The 22,006-nt window shown below is 40.8% G+C and overlaps 1 protein-coding gene across 1 annotated transcript in view; it reads right to left on the bottom strand.

Annotated features, from left to right (window-relative positions):
* The window catches only part of LOC124787768 (dynein beta chain, ciliary-like), an 834,683-nt gene that overhangs the window by 39,205 nt on the left and 773,472 nt on the right, over nucleotides 1–22,006 (bottom strand). Inside the window, exons 75-77 of the mRNA XM_047254657.1 lie at nucleotides 21,352–21,527; nucleotides 9,055–9,133; nucleotides 7,781–7,944 (exon numbers count right to left, since the gene is read on the bottom strand). Coding sequence (XP_047110613.1) covers nucleotides 7,781–7,944; nucleotides 9,055–9,133; nucleotides 21,352–21,527 — 419 coding nt within the window. The remainder of the gene's footprint in view (nucleotides 1–7,780; nucleotides 7,945–9,054; nucleotides 9,134–21,351; nucleotides 21,528–22,006) is intronic.

The raw sequence follows: 22,006 nt of genomic DNA, 5'->3' as shown, positions 1-22,006 counted from the left end.
CTGCAATACTGCAAAAGTCTTGGCAGAAATGTAACTACTGTACTTGACTGCTGGTAGCAGTGGTCACAAGAATGTGATCACCAGAAGGCTGGGCTCCAGACAGCCACATGGCGCTACCAAGAGGAAAGACCATCGTGTTTGGTGTACGGCTCTGGCCCATCACACTACAGCTGCAGCAGCAATTTGAGCAGCAGTTAGCACGACAGAGACACAATGAACTGTTACAAATTGGTTACGTCGAAGACATCTCTGAGCCAGATTCCCTGTAGCAAGCATTTCACTGACCTCAAACGACCTCCATTTGCAACTTCAGTGGTGCCAAGCAAGAGCTCATTGGAGGGAAGGGTGGAGGTCTGTTGATTTTTCTGATGAAAGTTGGTTCTGCCTGGGTGCCAGTGATGGCCATGCACTCGTTTGAAGGAGACCAGTTGACGGCTTGCAGCCAACTTGTCTGCATGCCAGACATGCTGGACCTACACCTGGAGTTTGGTCTAGGGTGCAATTTTGTATGACAGCAGGAGCACTCTTGTGGTTATCCCACATATCCTAACTGTAAATTTGTATGTCAGTCTGATGATTCGACCTGTTGTACTGCCACTCATGAACAGCATTATAGGATGCGTTTTTCCAACAGGATAACACTCATCCACCCAGTGCTGCTGTAACCCAACATGATCTACATTGTGTCGAGCTGTTGCCTTGATCTGCTCAATCACCAGATCTGTCTCCAGTCAAGCATGTATGGGACAGTATCAGGTGACAACTCCAGAGTCAGCTACAAACAGCATTAACTGACCCTCTACTGATCGACCAAGTGCAATAGGCATGGAACTCCATCCCACCAGCTGACATCTGTACAACACAATGAATGTATGTTTGCATTCTACATTCTGGTTGTTACAGCAGTTATTAAGATACCAGCATTTCACATTTGCAACAGCTTATCATGCACTTAATTAACCTGTGGTCTTTCAATGTTAATCACTTAAATATGTTACCCAGACATATTCCCAAAATTTCATTACTTCACATTAATTATTTTTCAGTGTTCCCGTTGTTTTCTGTCAGTGTATTTCTGATATTTTCGTTGCTTCATTCATCCTGTGTAATCTTGTTTCCTAGATAGGAGAATTCTTTGACTTCTGCTGTTATGATATTCTCAATTTTGGTGTTGAGCAAGTCATAATTCCTTTTTCTACTGCTCTTCACCAGTTTCTTCTTTTCTCTGTTTACCCTCAGACCATATTCCCTTTTAAATATGATGTCCATTCCTTCCAACAGATCTCTGAAAGATTTTATGGGATTTCCTTTTTTTGTCAACAGTCAAAATATCCAGTATTTCAGTGAGTTTCATATAAAATACTTTGTACCTTTCTCATAATGTGCATTTTTGGCCATAGTTATACACATCTGTGTAACAGAGATAAAAGTAACCCTGCCTTCTCAGTACAGTTCAGCAGAATGTGCAGTGTCTCCAGGTGTAAACAGAACAGTGCAGCTTCCATACACTGTTCAGTCCATCAACATGCTTTGAAGAATCATTTCAGTCCTAGACTGTGCACACAGTATCAATTCGTGGGAAGAAGGGTTGACATCATGGGAAGTTGTCCATAGAATTAACGTACAACACAGCAGTGTCATTTCAGCATTCAAACACAATCAGAAGGCACAAGACATTGCTGGTCTCCCTTTTAGTGGTAGCACATGGCAAACAGTACCAACTATTGAATGCTACCTACAAATTATGGCATGTAGGTACCCAAAAGAGAATGCAACAAAATTAGTGGCATCAAGTCATCTTCACTGACAAGTGCAAGATGCGTCTGATGCCTGATGATCATCACAGAGAGTGTGGAGGTGGCTGCACATTAATGCACCTCCTAGGCATCCAGTTTCATGTGATCAGCAGGGAGGTGTGGCAGTATCATGTTGTTGTTGTTGTTGTCTTCAGTCCTGAGACTGGTTTGATTCAGCTCTCCATGCTACTCGATCCTGTGCAAGTTTCTTCATCTCCCAGTACTTACTGCAACCTACATCCTTCTGAATCTGCTTGGTGTATTCATCTCTTGGTCTCCCTCTACGATTTTTACCCTCCACGCTGCCCTCCAATACTAAATTTGTGATCCCTTGATGCCTCACAACATGTCCTACCAACCGGTCCCTTCTTCTTGTCAAGTTGTGCCACAAACTCCTGTATGGATGTCAAATACCTCTCATCACTATCAATAGTTATTTGGCTTCAGCTTTAAAGATGACAATGCACAAGTACACCATGCTCACCTCTTGGTCACCTTCCTCTAGAAAGCAGGGGCCAACTAAAAAAATAGCCTGGGGTAACTGTTTGCCTGAATCCAACTGAGCATACTTGGGATAAGCTGAAACCTACTGTGCATCATCACAGGAACCTCCTCAAACACTGGATGATGACATGATGAATGTCACTGAAGACTGTGATCTGTGTGAGCTGCAACATCACCACCATGTGGACAGCATGATAAGGAGGATCAAAGCATGTCAAGCAACATGGTATTTAATTTTACTCAGCAGCAGAATTTGATTACACAGATATGCAGAGTGTGCACCCACCCAGATAGCTGAGCATGTTAAAGTGCTCCCCTCCAGGGCATGGGGAGGCATTCCACCCCCATATCAAGTTCACCACACAGACTGACAATGGGGAACAGAGTCCTGGCCAGTTTGGATGTGGTTTTTAGGCAGTTTTCCACACCCCAAAAGGTAAATATTGGGCTGGTTCCCATATCCTGCCTCAGTTACATGATGTGCAAACACTATTAAAAATGTTGTCGCATTTGATTGTATGCAGTACAGTAGATGCAGACAGAAGGAGTATATGGGAGGGGGGGGGGGTTCTGGCAGTAGCTTTTAAAATATTTTTGGCATTGGCAACCTCATTGTAATAACAGCCAATATACAGGTACAGTTGGTTCTCCTCAAAACTGCAGAAGTCCCATATTAGTCCTGATCCGGCTTTGGCTGCATATAAAGCACTGGAAAGGAAGATATGGAGAGATGTGCACTTTTAAACATACTGGAACGAGATATGGAGAGATATGCACATTTAAACAGACTGCCTCTGTTTTGGTTATTTATTTCACAGTAAAGTTAATTCTTTTTACATTCATAAGGCTTGTTCTTTCATTCCCCTCTCTCTTCTTGAATTTTAGCCCACATACTATCATAGGTATGCATCTAGAGCAAAGTTTTTTCGTTTTGTTAACTAATTGTCCAATTATTAAAGTATCTTCTACTTAATGCTAGTCCTTCATAGTCCCTAGTTTGACTGAGGGTGACTGTTAAGTTTCTTTCTGTTGTGTTGTGTGTTCCAGGCAGCTGACTCAGAGTCCCCAAAACTCTTAAACCTTAGTCTAAGGTTACCACTGGGAAAACTGTGTAAAAGGAAAGGCAATAGTGCATCATTTCCATTACCACTTGAGGCATACCACATTTTTCTCCAGCATGTGGAGAAAAAATATTAAGTTATATGCATTCTTTTTTGCTGCAGCAATGAAATACTTCAGTTCTCACTGGCATTTCTCTCAATAGATGCAGATGTTGTTTCAAAATACGGTGAAGAGACAAAGAAATGGGTACACCCGCCTAATATTGTGTAGGGCCCCAGTGAGCATGCAAAACTGCCAAAACATGACGTGGCATGCACTAAACTAATGTCTGAAGTAATGCTGGAAGGAACTGACACCATGAATTCTGCAAGGCTATCCATAAATCCATAAGAGTACAAGAGGGTGGAGACCTCTCCTGAACAGCACGTTGCAAGGCATCCCAAATATGCTCAATAATGTTCATATCTAGGGAGTTTGGTGGCCAGTGGAAGTTTTTAAACTCAGAAGAGTGTTCCTGGAGCCACTCTATACCAATTCTGGATGTGTGGGGTGTCACATTGTCCTGCTGGAATTGTCCAAATCCGTTGCAATGCACAATGGACATGAATGGATGCAGGTGATCAGACAGGATGCTTACGTATGTGTCACCTGTCAGAGTCATATCTAGACATATGAGGGGTCTCATATTACTTCAAATGCACTTCCCCACACAATTACTGAGCCTCCAGCATCTTGAACAGTTCCCTGCGGACATGCAGGGCTAATGGCTCTGAGCACTAAGGGACTAACTTCTAAGGACACCAGTCCCATAGAACTTAGAGAACTACTTAAACCTAACTAACCTATGGACGTCACACACATCCATGCCCGTAGCAGTCGCATGGTTCCAGACTGTAGCGCCTAGAACCGCTCGGCCACCCTGGCTGGCGCAGGGCTTATGGATTCATGAGGTTGTCTCCATACCCATACGTTTCCATCAACTCAATACAATTTGAAACAAGTCTCATCTGACCAGCAACATGTTTCCAGTCATTAACAGTCCAATGTTGGTGTTGACAGGCCCATGTGGGGCCTAAAGCTTTGTGTCATGCAGTCATCAAGGGTACACGAGTGAATATTCGGCTCCAAAAGCCCATATCAAGGATGTTTTGTTGAATGGTTCACACACTGACATTTGTTGATGGCCCAGCATTGAAATATGCAGCAATTTGCGGAAGGGTAACACTTCTGTCATACTGAACAATTCTCTTCGTTCGTTGTTGGTCCCGTTCCTGCAGAATCTTTTTTTGGCCACAGTGATGTTGAAGATTTGATGTTTTACCTGATTCCTGATATTCACAGTACATTCATGAAATGGTCGTGCAGGAAAATTCCCACTTCATCACTACCTCAGAGATGCTGTGTCCCATCACTCGGGCACCGACTATAACACCATGCTCAAACTCACTTAAATCTTGATAACCTGCCGCCATTGTAGCAGTAGTACCGATCCAACAACTGCACCAGACACTTGTTGTCTTTAGGCATTGCCAACTGCAGTGCCGTATTCTGCCTGTTTACGTATCTCTGTATCTGAATATGTATGCTTATACCAGTTTCTTTGGTGCTTCAGTGTATAAATCACTGTTTCTCTCCTTTCAGGAAATGTGTTACAGTTTAGGGAATTGTAATTTCATGTGTAGAATGTGGTCTTATTTATGATGAAGCTGTTTTGGTTGCAGGGATATTTTCATGCAAAAGATTTTACTGGTCTGCAAAATATAATGAACAAATGGAGCAAGTGAGAATTGTGCTATGTAGAAGTCTACCAGGTATAACTAGGAAAATAGTGGGAGAGGTAAAAGACACACTAGAAAAGGTTGTGCTGATTATGTTCAAGCTGACAGCAGTAATTATATGTAATTAAATATGTGCATGTACCATAATTTTTTATTATGGCTCCAAACACATCCTATTAATTGGTCATAAGAAATGAAATGCTCATTTCCCTTTCACTAACTAGGCCTAGGTAAGTGGAGAAAAAACTCCATGATTATTTTAGCAACAGTCACAGTTTCTCTTACAAATAAAATCTGTTATGATATTCAACCTGTAGCTTTTTCCAAATCAAGCACAGTATACAATTATTATCTAGATGCTTACAACCTTTTCTACTATTGAAGCAAAAGATTTGAGCTTAATTCAGGAAACACCAAGGTATATGAATAGAGGAAGAATAAAACATATGCTTAGAACAAAGATCCAAATTGTATATTCCCCAAATGGAAATAAATCAAAAACCTTTATTTCCAATGGTTCAAACATTCTTAAACAATCCATTAATATATATTACATCTAATAACATTACTACTATCTAATCATCTACTATTTGATCGTCGGGAGTATGTGGCTGAGGGACTGCGTCACCTTTCAGACAACACCACATACAAAGTTTGCCAAGGTAATCCCATTCCTGATGTCCAGGCGGAGCTTCAAGGTCTCGAACGCCTGGAATCCTTACCCAATCCGTTACCCCTGGAAACCATCCTTGTAACCATTGATGCCACTTCCTTATACACAAATATCCCACACACCCAGGGCCTCACTGCGATGGAGCACTTCCTTTCACGCCGATCACCTGCCACCCTACCTAAAACCTCTTTCCTCATTACCTTAGCCAGCTTCATCCTGACCCAAAACTTCTTCACTTTTGAAGGCCAGACATACCAACAATTAAAGGGAACAGCCATGGGTACCAGGATGGCCCACTCGTACGCCAACCTATTCATGAGTCACTTAGAGGAAGCCTTCTTGGTTACCCAAGCCTGCCAACCCAAAGTTTGGTACAGATTTATTGACGACATCTTCATGATCTGGACTCACAGTGAAGAAGAACTCCAGATTTTCATCCAACCTCAACTCCTTTGGTTCCATCAGATTCACCTGGTCCTACTCTAAATCCCATGCCACTTTCCTTGATGTTGACCTCCACCTGTCCAATGGCCAGCTTCACACGTCCGTCCACATCAAACCCACCAACAAGCAACAGTACCTCCATTATGACAGCTGCCATCCATTCCACATCAAGCGGTCCCTTCCCTACAGCCTAGGTCTTCATGGCAAACAAATCTGCTCCAGTCCGGAATCCCTGAACCATTACACCAACAACCTGACAACAGCTTTCGCATCCCGCAACTACCCTTCCGACCTGGTACAGAAGCAAATAACCAGAGCCACTTCCTCAGCCCCTCAAACCCAGAATCCCCCACAGAAGAACCGCAAAAGTGCCCCACTTGTGACAGGATACTTTCCGGGACTGGACCAGACTCTGAATGTGGCTCTCCAGCAGGGATACGACCTCCTCAAATCCTGCCCTGAAATGAGATCCATCCTTCATGAAATCCTCCCCACTCCACCAAGAGTGTCTTTCCGCCGTCCACCTAACCTTCGTAACCTGTTAGTTCATCCCTATGAAATCCCCAAACCACCTTCCCTACCCTCTGGCTCCTATCCTTGTAACCGCCCCCGGTGTAAAACCTGTCCCATGCACCCTCCTACCACCACCTACTCCAGTCCTGTAACCTGGAAGGTGTACACGATCAAAGGCAGAGCCACGTGTGAAAGCACCCACGTGATTTACCAACTGACCTGCCTACACTGTGATGCATTCTATGTGGGAATGACCAGCAACAAACTGTCCATTCGCATGAATGGACACCGGCAGACAGTGTTTGTTGGTAATGAGGATCACCCTGTGGCTAAACATGCCTTGGTGCACGGCCAGCACATCTTGGCACAGTGTTACACCGTCCGGGTTATCTGGATACTTCCCACCAACACCAACCTATCCGAACTCCGGAGATGGGAACTTGCTCCTCAATATATCCTCTCTTCCCGTTACCCAGCAGGCCTCAATCTCTGCTAATTTCAAGTTGCCGCCACTCACACCTCACCTGTCATTCAACATCATCTTTACCTCTGCACTTCCGCCTCGACTGACATCTCTGCCCAAACTCTTTGTCTTTAAATATGTCTGCTTGTGTCTGTATATGTGTGGATGGATATGTGTGTGTGTGCGAGTGTATACCCGTCCTTTTTTCCCCCTAAGGTAAGTCTTTCCGCTCCCGGGATTGGAATGACTCCTTACCCTCTCCCTTAAAACCCACTTCCTTTCGTCTTTCCCTCTCCTTCCCTCTTTCCTGATGAGGCAACAGTTTGTTGCAAAAGCTTGAATTTTGTGTGTATGTTTGTGTTTGTTTGTGTGTCTATCGACGTGCCAGCGCTTTCGTTTGGTAAGTCACATCATCTTTGTTTATAGATATATTTTTCCTATGTGGAATGTTTCCCTCTATTAATTCATCTACTATTTTGATAATATCTCTTAATATTTTCACTCAATTTAAACATATTAAATTTGGACATTTGTCTTAGGAAAATACCTTATCTTCCCTGGTAACTGTAGCACCACCAGATGCCCCAGCATCCCTTGGCTGCATCTCAAATACTGTACGGAACAAATTCTCAGATGTTGTTGTCAGAAAACCAATTTCAGCATTCGGATGCAAACCATACAAGTATGGGGACTCTGGGGGCATTGCTTCATCTGAAGAAGAGAAAAATAATTTACATTACATTATCTATAACTGAAGAAAAAATTTCAATAACTAGATAAAGTTCTCTTTCTCAGTTTAGTATTTTCCAGAAGATGACTTTTCATCTGAATATGCACATATGATTATTCAAAGTGACCTTATCAATGAGTGAAAATTGTTCTGGGGATTCAGTGTGATGATTTAATATCACAAAGCAGATAAGAAAAAAATAATATAACCATACTTTTGTATTTGCCTGATTAAAATTGTCACAAAACATTCAGAAGACAAGAGGGATAAAAGGGCCTAATATCTATGAAATTACCAAAAGCAGAGATTGATCAGAGTAACAGTAACATAGCACAAGTAAATAACTGGCCATTCAGAATCCTGTTACAAGCAGATATGGAAGACACATGAGAGAGTCAGAACACAAAGAATTAAACATACCAGGGAGGATTTATATGCTAATGAGAATCATTGGTGATGGCCAGATACTGCAACTGAACAGTTATCATGCCTAATTGCATTTTGGAAGACCTAGATTCAATTTGTGGCACCGCCAACAAACTTTCCTTTGCAGAAGGATAGGAACAAGGTGCACTCAGCCTCATGAGAACATCTGACAATCTACTTAAACTGGAGGAAGGAACTCTTATCTGGAAATAGTGACTATATCAACCAGAGGAGTGGTGTATTAGCCACATGACTCTCCACACTTGTGGTAAAATAACAGCATAGGCAAAATACACTGATCAGTCTGCATCTTATGGCATCTAGTCCCCTTGGATATGACACAATTATCAGTCAACATCATACAGACACTAGATGCCTCATGGAGTTTAGTTAGCTGCTTATTTATTTCCAATTTCTTTCGTATTCCTGAAAGGATGCATTTACATGCAGCAATACACTAAACCACTAAGCCAACTCTCAAAGTGGTAAAAATAAATATACTGAAATGCGATATTTTTCCCCATCTTTTATGATGGTAATAATGAAAAACATAGTATCATAATTTCGAAATACCTGAATAGAAAATAACAACTGCAGATTCATTATTATAAGATAATCTAGATGACATTTACACAACTGATGTATGGTAGCATACAGATACTTACCAATATATGCATGATAACCTTGATAGTCTGTATTGGGAGGAGCTGGGAATCCTGGTGCCAGCATCAGCTCACCATCAACCTGAAAGAATTATTTATCTACGACATGAGTCAAATACAATAAATCTAACTTTTAACATACAACAAAGGTAGCAACTAACTTTTAACACACAACAAAGGTAACAACTTTATAAAATGTGTAGTTAATATATGCTGTACTGCACCGAAGACTGACAGTTTTATGGATGCCTTGAATTTTTAATATGAAAAAATACAGTATATATGATTCTCGTGACTATGGCTATTAAAGCTATAAAAATACCTAATTTTTTTGCCTTCAGTTGAAATTAATATTGTCATTCATGTAAATCTTCAGTACACTACTATCAAATCTTGTTGTCAAAAGTTTTCATGTAACGCATGCCTGAATCTATAGTTAAATGTTACTCAACAGATACTTTATTCTCAGGAAAAATAAGTTATTTTGAAACTTGGGACTAGCAGTCCTCTTTCACACTTCTGCCACATGAACATTTCTGTATCTTATAACCGTTTTACTGCATTTATGTTAGATCTTGTTGTTATGCTGATTAGTTACAAAGGGACAAGTAGCACATTAGAATATGAGTATACTTTGGATGTAAAATTATAATAATCTGTGATACTGTAGTGGTAAGTACTACCAGTCACTAAAAGGTTCACTGAGGATGCACGATTATGAATTCATAGGATTTGAAATGAAACATTGGTTACAATGATGTCACAACCACACATATTTTTTAGAACGGTATACAATGTGTTCCTGTGTTTGAATAGACGACGCATATTTGTAATTCTATAACTCTTATTCCTAAATTATATAGGTCATATCATAAAATACATCAGAGAACATATAAATATGACAGTGATCTGTTTTTGTGTACTTGTACATTGTAAGAGTAATACACTAGGTGGTATACATGAACTCTCTGACATATTTTGAGTTGTTATCTTTGCCACATTATAGAAGTTCTGATGCTTTAAGTCTGTTTTTATAAAACATCACTGTATATTCTGCTTTCAGATATAAAAGTAACTTATGTATGTTCCAGAATTACTTGCAATTATTTATGTAGATAAATTATGAAGCCAAATAATTGGCGACACCATCTAAAAACTTCTGTATCTTTCAGCAAACGGCGTAGGCTGCAAGCAGCTAAATACACACGGGTGAAAACGTGCAATGGTGACAAGTTATTCCACGAGATCACTGACAAAATTAACAAACTTCAGAAGGACATAGAGATTTCAGAGCTAGCATTTCCAATACATTTGGGTATGAGTTCCATACAGGACAACAAAAATGGCATTAACTCTGCAACACCCACACATTGTAACACAGTGGATACTTTTTCCCAGGTGACAGACAATATTAAAATAGACTTACAGTATCTGCCAGCTCAAATAAATGATCCTGTGTGGTGACCAGAATTCTATAGTGGAACCACAATCACAGTTCAGAGCAACAAGATGTTTCAGTGGCTCACCCCCATTATGGTTGCAATTAAAAGCCCTCCATTTACACCACCATCACTGCAAACGTAGTTCAGGTAATGGAGAACACATTCCAGCAGCAAAAGGTAGATAATGACCACGACAGTTTACACTGGTGATAAGCAATGTTGACCAAGAAACTGCAACAAAGGTGTCTAGCATTTTAGTGCACCTGCCACCAGACAGAGCTTACAATAAGCTGAAAGAATAGCTGATCTCTCACTATACGAAGTTCATTGACCTCAGAGTGATTGGTTGGTTTGTGGGATTAAAGGGACCAGACTGCAACGGTCATCGGTCCCTTGTTCCAAAAACTTAAAAACACATACACAGAGTAAAAAAACGGATAATGGAGACAACAGATGACACAGGTCAAAATAAACTCAGACAAAGAACAGACGAAAAGAATTACAATCACACAGAGTGTGACAGTGGTTGGCCGAGCATAGAGACAAAAAAGGAAAAGCCAATCACCGAGAACACATTCAAAATTCAGACTAAAACCGTAGGCCAAAGGCCAGACTCGACACAAAATATAGACAAACACTTAAATCATGTGATAAAAGCCTCCTGCCCGAATAAAACGCAAAGCTAAGTCCGCGATGGCAGAGTCAGCTGTTAAAAGGGCATGGAGCATATCAGGCAGTGCTAACGTCTGCCTGAGCACAGCTAAAAGGCAACACTCCAACAAAATGTGGACCACAGACAAAACGGAGCCACAGAGCGACACAGAGGGGGGTCCTCACGGCGCAATAAGAGGCCGTGCATCAGCCGGGTGTGCCCTATGCATAGCTGGCAGAGGACGACAGACTCCTTGTGAGAGACCTGCACGGAGGACCGCCACACAGTCGTCGTCTCCTTGATAGGATGGAGTTTGTTTGGCATGGGCAGGTTGCGCCATTCAGTGTCCCATAGTTCGAAAATTTTGTGGCGTAAGATTGCCCGCAAATCAGTCGCCAGGAGGCCGATCTCCAGAGATGTGTCACTGGTGGCCTCTTTCGCCAGGCGGTCAACATATTCATTGCCGGGTATCCCAACATGGCCTGGGGCCCACATAAAGACCACAAATCGGTCGCAATGGGCAAGAATATGCAGGGACTCCTGGACAGCCATCACCGGACAAGAGCGAGGGAAGCACTGATCGATAGCTTGTAAACTGCTCAGGGAGTCGCTACAGATAACGAAGGACTCACCTGAGCTCTAGGGCACGAAAGATGGCGACCAGCTCAACAGTGTAAACGCTGCAGCCAGCCGACAATGAACATTGTTCGGAATGGTCCCCTAGAGTTAGAGCATAGTCGACACGAACCGTCAGTGTAAACAACGCCAGAACCCTGATACGTGGTGAGGATGGAATAAAAGCGGCGGCGGAAGGCCTCCGGAGGGACTGAGTCCTTCGGGCCCTGTGCCAATTCGAGCCGAAGGCAAGGGCGGGGCACACACCATGGGGGTGTACGCGTGGAGGGGCCCGGAAAGGAGGTGGGAGATGGAAAACCCCAAGCCCGGAGAGAAGCTCTCTGACGCAGACGGCGATCATACAACCCGACCGGGGCCAACGTTCTGAGAGACGGACGACCAACTGCGGGAACAGGAGACGATAATTAGGATGCCGGGGCAAGCTAAAAACATGGGCAGCATAAGCGGCCAGTAAACGTTGGCGCCGTGACTGCAGTGGAGGGACACCTGCATCCACAAATAAGCTGTTCACAGAGCTGGTCCGGAAAGCACTGGTGGCAAGGCGCATCCCGCTGTGAAGGATTGGGTCCAGCACCCGCAACGCAGAAGGGGATGCTGAACCATAAGCTAGGCTCCCATAATACAGATGGGACTGGATTATGACCTCAGAGTGAGCCATGTACTTTATCAGGAGAAATCCGGTGACAAGACACCATCAGAATTCTGGCAACATCTGCGAAACTTAGTAGACAGCTCTGGAGTTCCTGACAATTTGTTGCCTCATGTTTGGTTGCAACAACTACCGACACAAGTACAAAAAATGTTGGCAGCATACAATGATAGACAATCCAACAAATTACTGCAGGCCACAGAGGGAGTCTATGTAACACTCGAGCCACCCACAGCAATTGCAATAACATCAACAGACCTGCCTGACAGAATCGATTACTGCTGGCCAAAACCACCTGAGGTTACAACTGTGGACTGTGCGGCCATCACACAACAATGCCCATCGACTGTTTCTGACAAAATTCAAGATTTAAGAGCCACAAAGGAAGTGATGGCAATGCAGCCACAGTGGAAGCGATGGCAATGCAGCTGCACATGCAGAAACAATGACAAGGTGCCAATTGTCAAAACCAGGGCCAGTTCAAGTTGATGCCACTAGTATGTTAACCACAATGACAGCAGAAAGGCTCTCATGAGGTATGCTGGTATCATAAATGTTTTGGACAGTACACTGCAAAATGTATGTCACTGTGCATTTATTGAGATGCTCAGAGAGTCCACAATGACAGTATGGTGTCTGCATGCTATCGTCAGAAGCTACCGCTGTACACATATTCTACTATGCTGAAAAGACTGCATGTGGCAAAGTGGCATACCTGCCCAGTGTTCCTTGTGGACACTGGCTCACCCATCAGCATGCTGTCTGTTAGCCACACACCACACAACAAGACAGACATTACACCACAACTGAAGGCAGTTAATAGTTCCATGATCAACACTTATGGATACAAAGTGTGCACCATCAACGTTGGTTTCTTCTATCAGTTCATGTGGTCTTTTGTAGTCACTGGTGTCACCAAACCTATATTAGGTGCCAACTTTCTAGCACATTTTGCATTAGGGCAGGGAACATAGTTGCTAAGTTTAGCGGACAGAAGTAATATAGCAGGAGCTAGAGACAATCAAGCTTAGAGTGTGCTACAAATAACAGACAGCCTAAGCCCCTCAAAGACACACAGCACAACTGCAACATGCAGACCATGAAGTAAGCAAGCAAATGAGTTGCAAATACAAGTTCACTGCAACTGCATCAATTACTACATCTGTACTGGACCAGGATGGCCAGTCTCACTACTCACACATAGAATCACACCAGAACAGATGATAGAGATGAAGGCGATTTTTGAGGAAATGTTACAGTCTGGAGTTATTTGCCAGTTGGACAGCTCATGATCTTTGCCCCTACACCTTGTTCACAAGATAGATGGTTCGTGCAGGCCATGTGGTGATTACTGGACATTACACACAGTAACAATCCAGGACAGGTGTCTGGTGCCCAACATACAGGACCTCATGTGTATGCTGTCCAGCACAATAGTTTTTAGAATCCTTGACTGTGAAAATTAGAACCCTTAACTGTGAAAAAGCATACAATCAGATACCAGTCGCTACCAGTGACATGTCAAAGACTGAGGTGATCACACCATTTGGTTTATTTGAATTTTTATTCATGCCTTTTGTTCTAAAAAATACTGCCCAGACTCAGCAACGTTTCATTAAGCAGGTAATAAAGAACTTTTGTATCACATACTTGTATTAAATTTTGGTGTTCTTGCATTGTGCTCGAGTGGGTGAACAACATCTGTGCAATATATGCTGGTAGCTGTTTGACCAAGGAGTGGAAGAGTAAAGTTACCTTCCTGGGCCACACTGTTTTGGTCAATGACATTTGCCCATTAACAGGTAAAGTTACAATGTTACAATCTCTCTTGAAACAAGCAAATTATCAGCAATTGAGATGCTTCCTGGGAATGAAAAATTTTTACCGACATCACCTTCCCATAACGGCAGCTGTACAGACAGAGCTCGTGGGTGCACTTGCAGACCATGATGCCACAGGATGCTGATCTGTTAAATGGACACCCAAAATGGAGAAGGCATTCCATGACCCCCAAGTGAACTTAAGCCAGGTGGTGTTACTCACTCACCCATTTCCTCATGCACACCTTGCTTCAGCCATTGATGTGAGTCATTTGGCAATCAGTGTAACGCACAACCAACATTCACATCAGCACTGGTGACCACCAAAGATTTTCTCTAAAAATTTACAACCATCCCAATAGAGGTGGAGTACATATGATAGTGAATTGATGGAAATATACAAGAAAGTCAGGTACTTCTGACCTCAAATAGAAGCTCGACTATTAATCAGATCAAAAACTCATTACCCCTGCATTTGAGAATGTTAGTGACAAATGTTCACTTAGACATTTTTGATGTATGCTGCGTTCATAAGCCAGTTGACAACAGTCATCCGCCACATAAAAGGCACAAAAAATTTAGTGGCTTACTACTTTTCTCATATTTCTGGGGTGGCAGAGACAAACAATAAAAAACCCACTGTGGAACGGCCACAGACCTGCAGTTATGACAACTGTTAAGTGACTCATCTAAGGGACAAATTTTGAACAAATTTCTGTGCCCAACTCTAAGTTGAAATTGTGGTGTGATGTTTCCCAGACCAAACCAATAAATTCTGAAGAGCTGCGAAAGAGAGTCTTTGGCAAAGTTGTGAAAGACAGCCTTTGACAGTGCCCATGGCTTATCTCACCTGGTGGCCATCACTATCATTAAATACTTACTGTTCACTGTGTGTGTGTGTGTTTGTGTGTGTGAAAGAGAGAGAGAGAGAAAGAGAGAGAGAGAGAGAGAGAGAAGAGACCTTCTGTGAACACACACACACACACACACACACACACACACACACACACACACACACAAGTCACACTAGCCTTTGCCCAGTGGCTTCGTATATCAGGGTGTATACGTGGACAAGGAAAGAAAATTCCCGGATTTATCCTGGATTTCCCGGTTAGAAATACTCTTTCTCCCGGGTGGAAACATAGTTTTTCCCTGTTAATTGACAGTATATTTTCTCTCGGAACTGTATAACTTATCAATCCTTTGAATGGATATTGTTTTATACATGCGCATAGAATTTCCCGGCACTTTAGAAAATGAAACACCTTTTGGAAAGATGTTTGATGTGCAGTAACATGTACGCTGCATATTTTCGTATTGCGAAAGTATAAATTCGAATTCCACCAAGCACCACATGTTACTTTCCGAAGCATTGAAATCGAAATTGCGATGCGAATTTGTAAGCCAGTCATAGTTCATGTCACGTGATCTTGCCAGCCGATGACAGCATATATTCAGAGCTTCGGACACGTGGTGTAGTCAGCCAATAGCAACATCACTGTTAAGTAGAGCAAACACATGAACAGGAAAAGTTAATGGTTTCAATTAATATATATAATGTTGCTACAAGAAAAACAAAGCTTTCACATATAATATTGATCTCTAAGGCCCATACGCTGCAAGAGAAGCTAAGCTTTCACATATAATATTGGGCTTTTATGCACGTATTACATTTTAAGATATATCACACAAATGTACCAGTAAATTTTTTAATAACGACATAAAAGTGTGATCTTCTGGGCTATAAATTCTTCTAAGTAGCTCGTCATCAAAGAGCTGATTTTTAAATGAGTCCCAGATTCCCAGTGAAGTAGGCATCGACCTTATATTAAGCTTTTCAATGTTGTTTCAGGATGTAAATTTCCTTGGGTACCAGTACTTTGTTATCTCATGTCTGGTTCTTTGTTATGGCATAATGCCATACATTCTAGGAGATGAAAACGTACACTTGAAATGCTCTGAACAGTTGAAACTAGCCAATAGTTTGAAATTAAACCCTTTGTTTCAAAAATATTGACTGCCTCAGCGGAAAAGATTAGTGAAAGAAAATTTCTTCAGCAAACCGATAAAAATAACTTCATTGTTCTGCATGGCAATTAATGCTTGACTGTCAGAAAGGTGGAAATAAAATAAAATCTGAAACTAATAACGTATTTTGGCGATCCGTAATTATGTGAATGTATTTTAATTCACATGACAGCTCCCGGCCAAAGAAATCAATTTTGTTTTCATTTGACATGAGTGCAGTAGACGAAGAGGAAACAGCAAAATCACTAAATGTAAACACGGGTCACATGGAGACAACCCACTTCCCTATTATAACTCAGGCTGCTCTGCGCATCAGACCCGTATCTACGATATTTCCGAACCGGGGCAATAGAAGATAGTGGCGTCCCTCGAGCGTTTGAGATAGGACGTCGAAAATTTAAAAAAATAGAATTTTGAAAAATACGTTCATTTCGTAGCGCACGTCTTTCTGAAGACTCTGATACATAAAACATACGTGTCCGAGGAATTGTAAGACATGTTATCTGACCTTAAGTGTGCCAAAGTGCAGCGCCACACCTCTTCACACAACATTCTTCTATCGCACGTCACTGTATTTCGCTCTGTGGAATTGAAACGTGTATATTTTGTACTGGATTCCATCAAACTATATTCAGGACAGTGGAAATTAAAATGTCCTATGGTGCCTCTCCTGCTTCCAGTCTGCCAGTTTGACATCCTGCCCTTCTTTCTTTTCTTTTTTTTTTAGAATAAAAACTCTTCAGAAAATTTGCACTCTTTATTCCCTATTAGCTAACAACTTGCTGCTTTGTGTGACATAAAATTAAGTATAGGATACATAAAGCCAGTAAGGAGAAGAGACAAGCAAGACAGTACACATTTCTTCAATCCTTAGCTCCTAGATTTTTTTTCTACCTAATCTTGTTACAGGTTTACATGGTGTGCTTTCCTTTCTGCAAAAGGATCTATTACCTCATCAAAGTTTGTCAAACGTTTTGCTACATGAAAAATCGAAATGTCGTTGTCTAATACTGAAAAAGCTGTAATTACGAATAGGCCCAAGACTGGTGTGGTTTCTCGACCTGATTACTTGTATTTTGTCACTGTCTGCGAGATAAAACAGAATAGGGCTTTAGAATACTGCAGCAATTGTAACACACGCCAAATAAACGAGACCGTTTTGGCAGAAATGGTTGTTTTTATAACACGGCAGATTATAATTCACAAAGTACCAATATCAAATGCCTATTAGGCCTACTACAAGTAAAAATCTTTATGTTAGGAAATAGTTTTACACTTCATTCATACGCTCCAGTTTCTCAAGCTTGAGATCGATAAGTAGTAATGGGAAATTTTTATAGAAATTTGAAATCGTCTTATTCTTCCATAATTTGTGTGATGTCCCCGTTTCTTCTCCTTCCTCGTTCTAACAAACAATGTTGTCATCACTAATTCCGTATCTATTCCTGCCAATGTCAAATCTTATTCGCTAGTTAACTTCACTAACTCTGCCAGAATCACCAGTTTAGTTAGCCTGCGATTATTCTCCGGTTAGGCATTGTTACGTGTTTGTACAACGCGTTTTCCGCGCTACTTCCAGAATAGACCTTAAAGAGGCTGCTAGCCGGAGACTGTAGAACTGGCCCTTGCTAGTATTGCGATCTGGCCAAAAATTTTCTGTCAAATTTTCATTTTCTTGGATACATTGAGAAGATAATACGTAATCTTTCTTACCTGTTATCTCTGTTAGTCGTTTATTCGCACTCTGGTAGTGTGAATCTATGGATTTGGCTGGTAATCGTAACAACGCTCATCATTCGCAAACCCTATCAACCAAATAGTCAGACAGTGGTTGGCTTTCTTTCGTTCGGCTATACTCTGCTCAGCACGTATAGCCCCCTTTGTCTGCAGGAAAGTTTATTTCTAGATGTGACGAGGATTCCACTGACAGAGACATCACGTACACGATGCACGCATTCACAAATCAACTTATGATTCATTCAGAAATCAACTCAGAATGTGTTCAACAATGTTCACAAACCGACAGGGACACGTTTCAAAGTCATACGAATAATCGATAGACCAACGTGCGGTGGATGCTAGGCGCTTTGTGAAACAAGTTTTATATGAATTTGCCCCCTCCCCCACACTCCTAGATCCAGGGCAGCTGCGCAATCTGGCAGCTTGGGCATGCCAGTAAACTTTTTCCCGGTAGCACCTAGCTGCTTCTTTTTTTTTTTTTTTTCTGTAGCCAGAAGTGGAAGAAGGTACTACTCAACTGCGCATGCGCATTATCCCACTCATAACTGCTAAAACAAATCTAATGTTAACAGTTGTGACGTCATGCTCATCGGAGGCAATTTGTTGTTACAAAGCATTGCAGTCTTACTAAAGCCTTTGACACATTTTGCTGTTGGCAGACGCTTGTATGAGCACTGTGTTCTGTGCACTGTGTTGCTGTATATGGCGCATTTCCTTTGCAATTTAAGTTTTATTTTAGTTTTTTCTCTCGTTCATGTTTTATGGCTGCAGTATTATTCTGCAGTAGCAGGATACAGTAATATCCTTTGTTAGAGTATTGGTTCTTACCAGTCAAAGTAACAAAAATTTAACTGAGAACAAACACAATGAAAAAATTCCTGGATTTCAAAAAAATTCCCGGGTTTTTCCCGGTTTTCTCCCGGATGAAAAAATTCCCAGGTTTTTCCCGGATCTCCCGGTTGTCCTGGGTCGTAGACACCCTGTATATGTATGCTTTTGACACATATATTGAACACACCTCTCCTCCCCCTATGTGTCCACCTCTCTCTACCTCTACCTCTGTCTCTCCACCACATCCTCTCCCACCTCTATCTGTCTGTCTCCTTCTCCCACTCTCTCTGTCTCTTCATCTCCTCCTCTCCCTTTCTTTGTCCATTTCTTCCACCCCAGTCTCTCTGATCATATCCTCCTCCCCTTCTCTCTTTCAATCTTCACATCCTCCTCTTACTTTCCCACCTGCCTACTACCCTTCTATACCTTCCACTTGCCTCATGCATCTCCCCCTCCTCTTTCCTCTTTGTCCATTTCCTCCTCTATCCATCTCAACCCGTCCCCAGCAATGTTCATTGGCAAGTACAGCCCCAACAATAAGTTCAAGAAAACAGGTGATACTACTCCCACAACATGCCTGTCATGCAGGACAGGTTAGACTTCAGGGGCTTGAAAATCATTTATTTGCCTCTGACATACAGAACATCATAGAAAGCAGGTCAACGAACAAGATCATTACTGCACCAACACAACACACCTATAGCACAGGGTAGCATACAAGCTGGGGTCCACAAAACAATTTCTTCCCTCTGACATATTGGCTATCCTGCAAATGAGGTTGACTGGCATTGCAATTCTATTCCCACAAAACATGCCTGTCATGCTGGGCAACCTATATGCCAGAGGCTGGAAAAATATTTGTTTGCCCTTATATCTGCACCTGTTGGAGCTAGGAGGTGATAAATCCCACAGTGATGACAGTCTTGAGGTCTGCTGTTTCTGTGCCGAATTTGGTTGAAATAAAATCCAGGGGTTTGGGAGGAGATCCCCAATATACACACATACACTCTGTTTTTTTTTTGTGGGGTTTACCCTGTAATGTAAGTGACTGAGACTCAATTGTTTTACTACAGAATACATCCAATTTAAAAAAATCTGATACTGTATCATGTTATTTATATTATTATTATGTGACTATATTTCACACTTATTAATATTGTATCAAAGAATTATGAATTGTGTGCCTAATGATGATAAATGTAATGCATCATTGTGAAAAATTACAAAATTTCAATCATTTGTAATAGTGTACTTATAAGTTTTTGATTGCTTGAAGCAAGCTCGTCAAATTTGGATGAGTATTAAGCTTGTCAAATTTGGATGAGTATTAGTAAGATTTTTGTGGTGGAGTTGTTTTCATGTAAAATTAATGAATAGAAAGATCTAGAATAAACACAAGGTAATGTTGACTTGGTTATTAACATTGTAAAAATGCACTTTAAATTGATTAATAAAATAATTAGGTGCAGAAATAATGTGCCTATAACTCTATTAATTATAGTAATGAAAATAATTAAGCATAATGTCTGAAATTTGGTTATCTTTATAGTAATAGTTGTATAGACCTATGTTACAAAACTTGTAAAAATTTGGTTTACATCAAACATTTTCATTCTTTTGTAAAGAGTAATTCACACTTGAATATTTGTAAAAACACAATTTTTCATTATAAAAAGTAACTGTTTTGATTATACACTAGTAATCTGCTATTGTTACTTCTTTATATATCCAACAGTGGCTGCAGCCACAACAAACAGTTTGTGAGTGTGTGTTGAAGATCTAATTCAGCTGTTAAAGTCATGGTTCAGGTAAGTTGTTACAAAATGATCTTGAAGATTGGAAAGGTCAAGAATTGGAAAAATTTGAGAATATTTTTGTTATATCTGTGAAGAGTAAATTGGAAGCTGATTGGCATTCACATTATCTTTTTCTAACATTACCTGATTGAATACTGAATCATGGTAATGCATATTATTTTAATGTTTCAACTAAATCACCTGTAAAGTACATCTTATTTTTTGCAAAAATAAAAAAAATACTGTTTTATTTAAATACTTGGATAGTAATGTTAGAATCCTAGAGAAACACTGAATGTATGAGCATGTACATAACTCACATGTGCGCGCCCACACTCACACTCACACACACATACACACACACACACACACACACACACACACACACACACATTGTTAGAAAATTTGAAAATATGACATCTTGAAAGCAGAAGATTACATGATAACTCAATAAAAAAAGTTAAAAATAACTAGATCTGTGTATCAGAACAGAAAATACAAAATGTAGTGGCCAAGGCGAAATAACATCGTGCACAGGTTTGATAGAAAATGCTGTTTATTATGGAGAAGGTCTACTCACAATAAACAGAAAGAAACTGTTGAAATAGCTATAAAATGTTAGAACTAGTGATTCATATTACATATGATATTATGCATTATAGTTAAAGTTATTCCTTCATTTTGATTTGATAGAGTGAATACTCACAAGTCCAGGTTGCATTAATTCTTCTAAGTAGGAAATGCAGAGTCGGCGATCCCAGTCATCAGTTATGTGTCCACCATACATAATCTCACCAAACAGATAACGCAGATCTTCCCATGGAACTTTAGAATTTGCTTCTAAATAGTTGTATAAGACATTCACACTAATTGTCAGGTCACCTGAAATATATTTTGCAATAATGCATTAAATTATGTAACAATATATTAAACACTTTAGAAAATGTTTGGTCAGGGATTATGTTGCTGACAACTGAAATTCTGGTGTTAAAAATGAAATGTGGTAAGTATGTAATGAGACTGTGATCCTCTAATTGCTTAGTCACATGGGACAAGGTTGATATTAGAATGCAGTACACCTGGGTACTTCTAGCACTACCAATCATCATTTAGTCTTTCTGCCTGCTTTAAATTGTTTTGAACATTGGTTGGAGAGGCACTGCTGTATAATAATGCCACAATTATCGTTGACATAAAAGTTGAGGAACATACACTTCAAATTCCTTGTAAAATAAAAAAGACAACATAATCTTTTCAAACGTTAAAGAAGATTTTTGGTATTAATTCTATATCACAGGCACAAGTTTTTGTAATGACACTAACAGTTCTCTGCAGTTTGGGAAGAGATTGAAGATTACAAA

The sequence above is a fragment of the Schistocerca piceifrons genome, chromosome 3, assembly GCF_021461385.2.
Source record: "Schistocerca piceifrons isolate TAMUIC-IGC-003096 chromosome 3, iqSchPice1.1, whole genome shotgun sequence".
Taxonomy (NCBI): domain Eukaryota; kingdom Metazoa; phylum Arthropoda; class Insecta; order Orthoptera; family Acrididae; genus Schistocerca; species Schistocerca piceifrons.
This window is presented reverse-complemented; position numbering and strand designations above follow the sequence as displayed.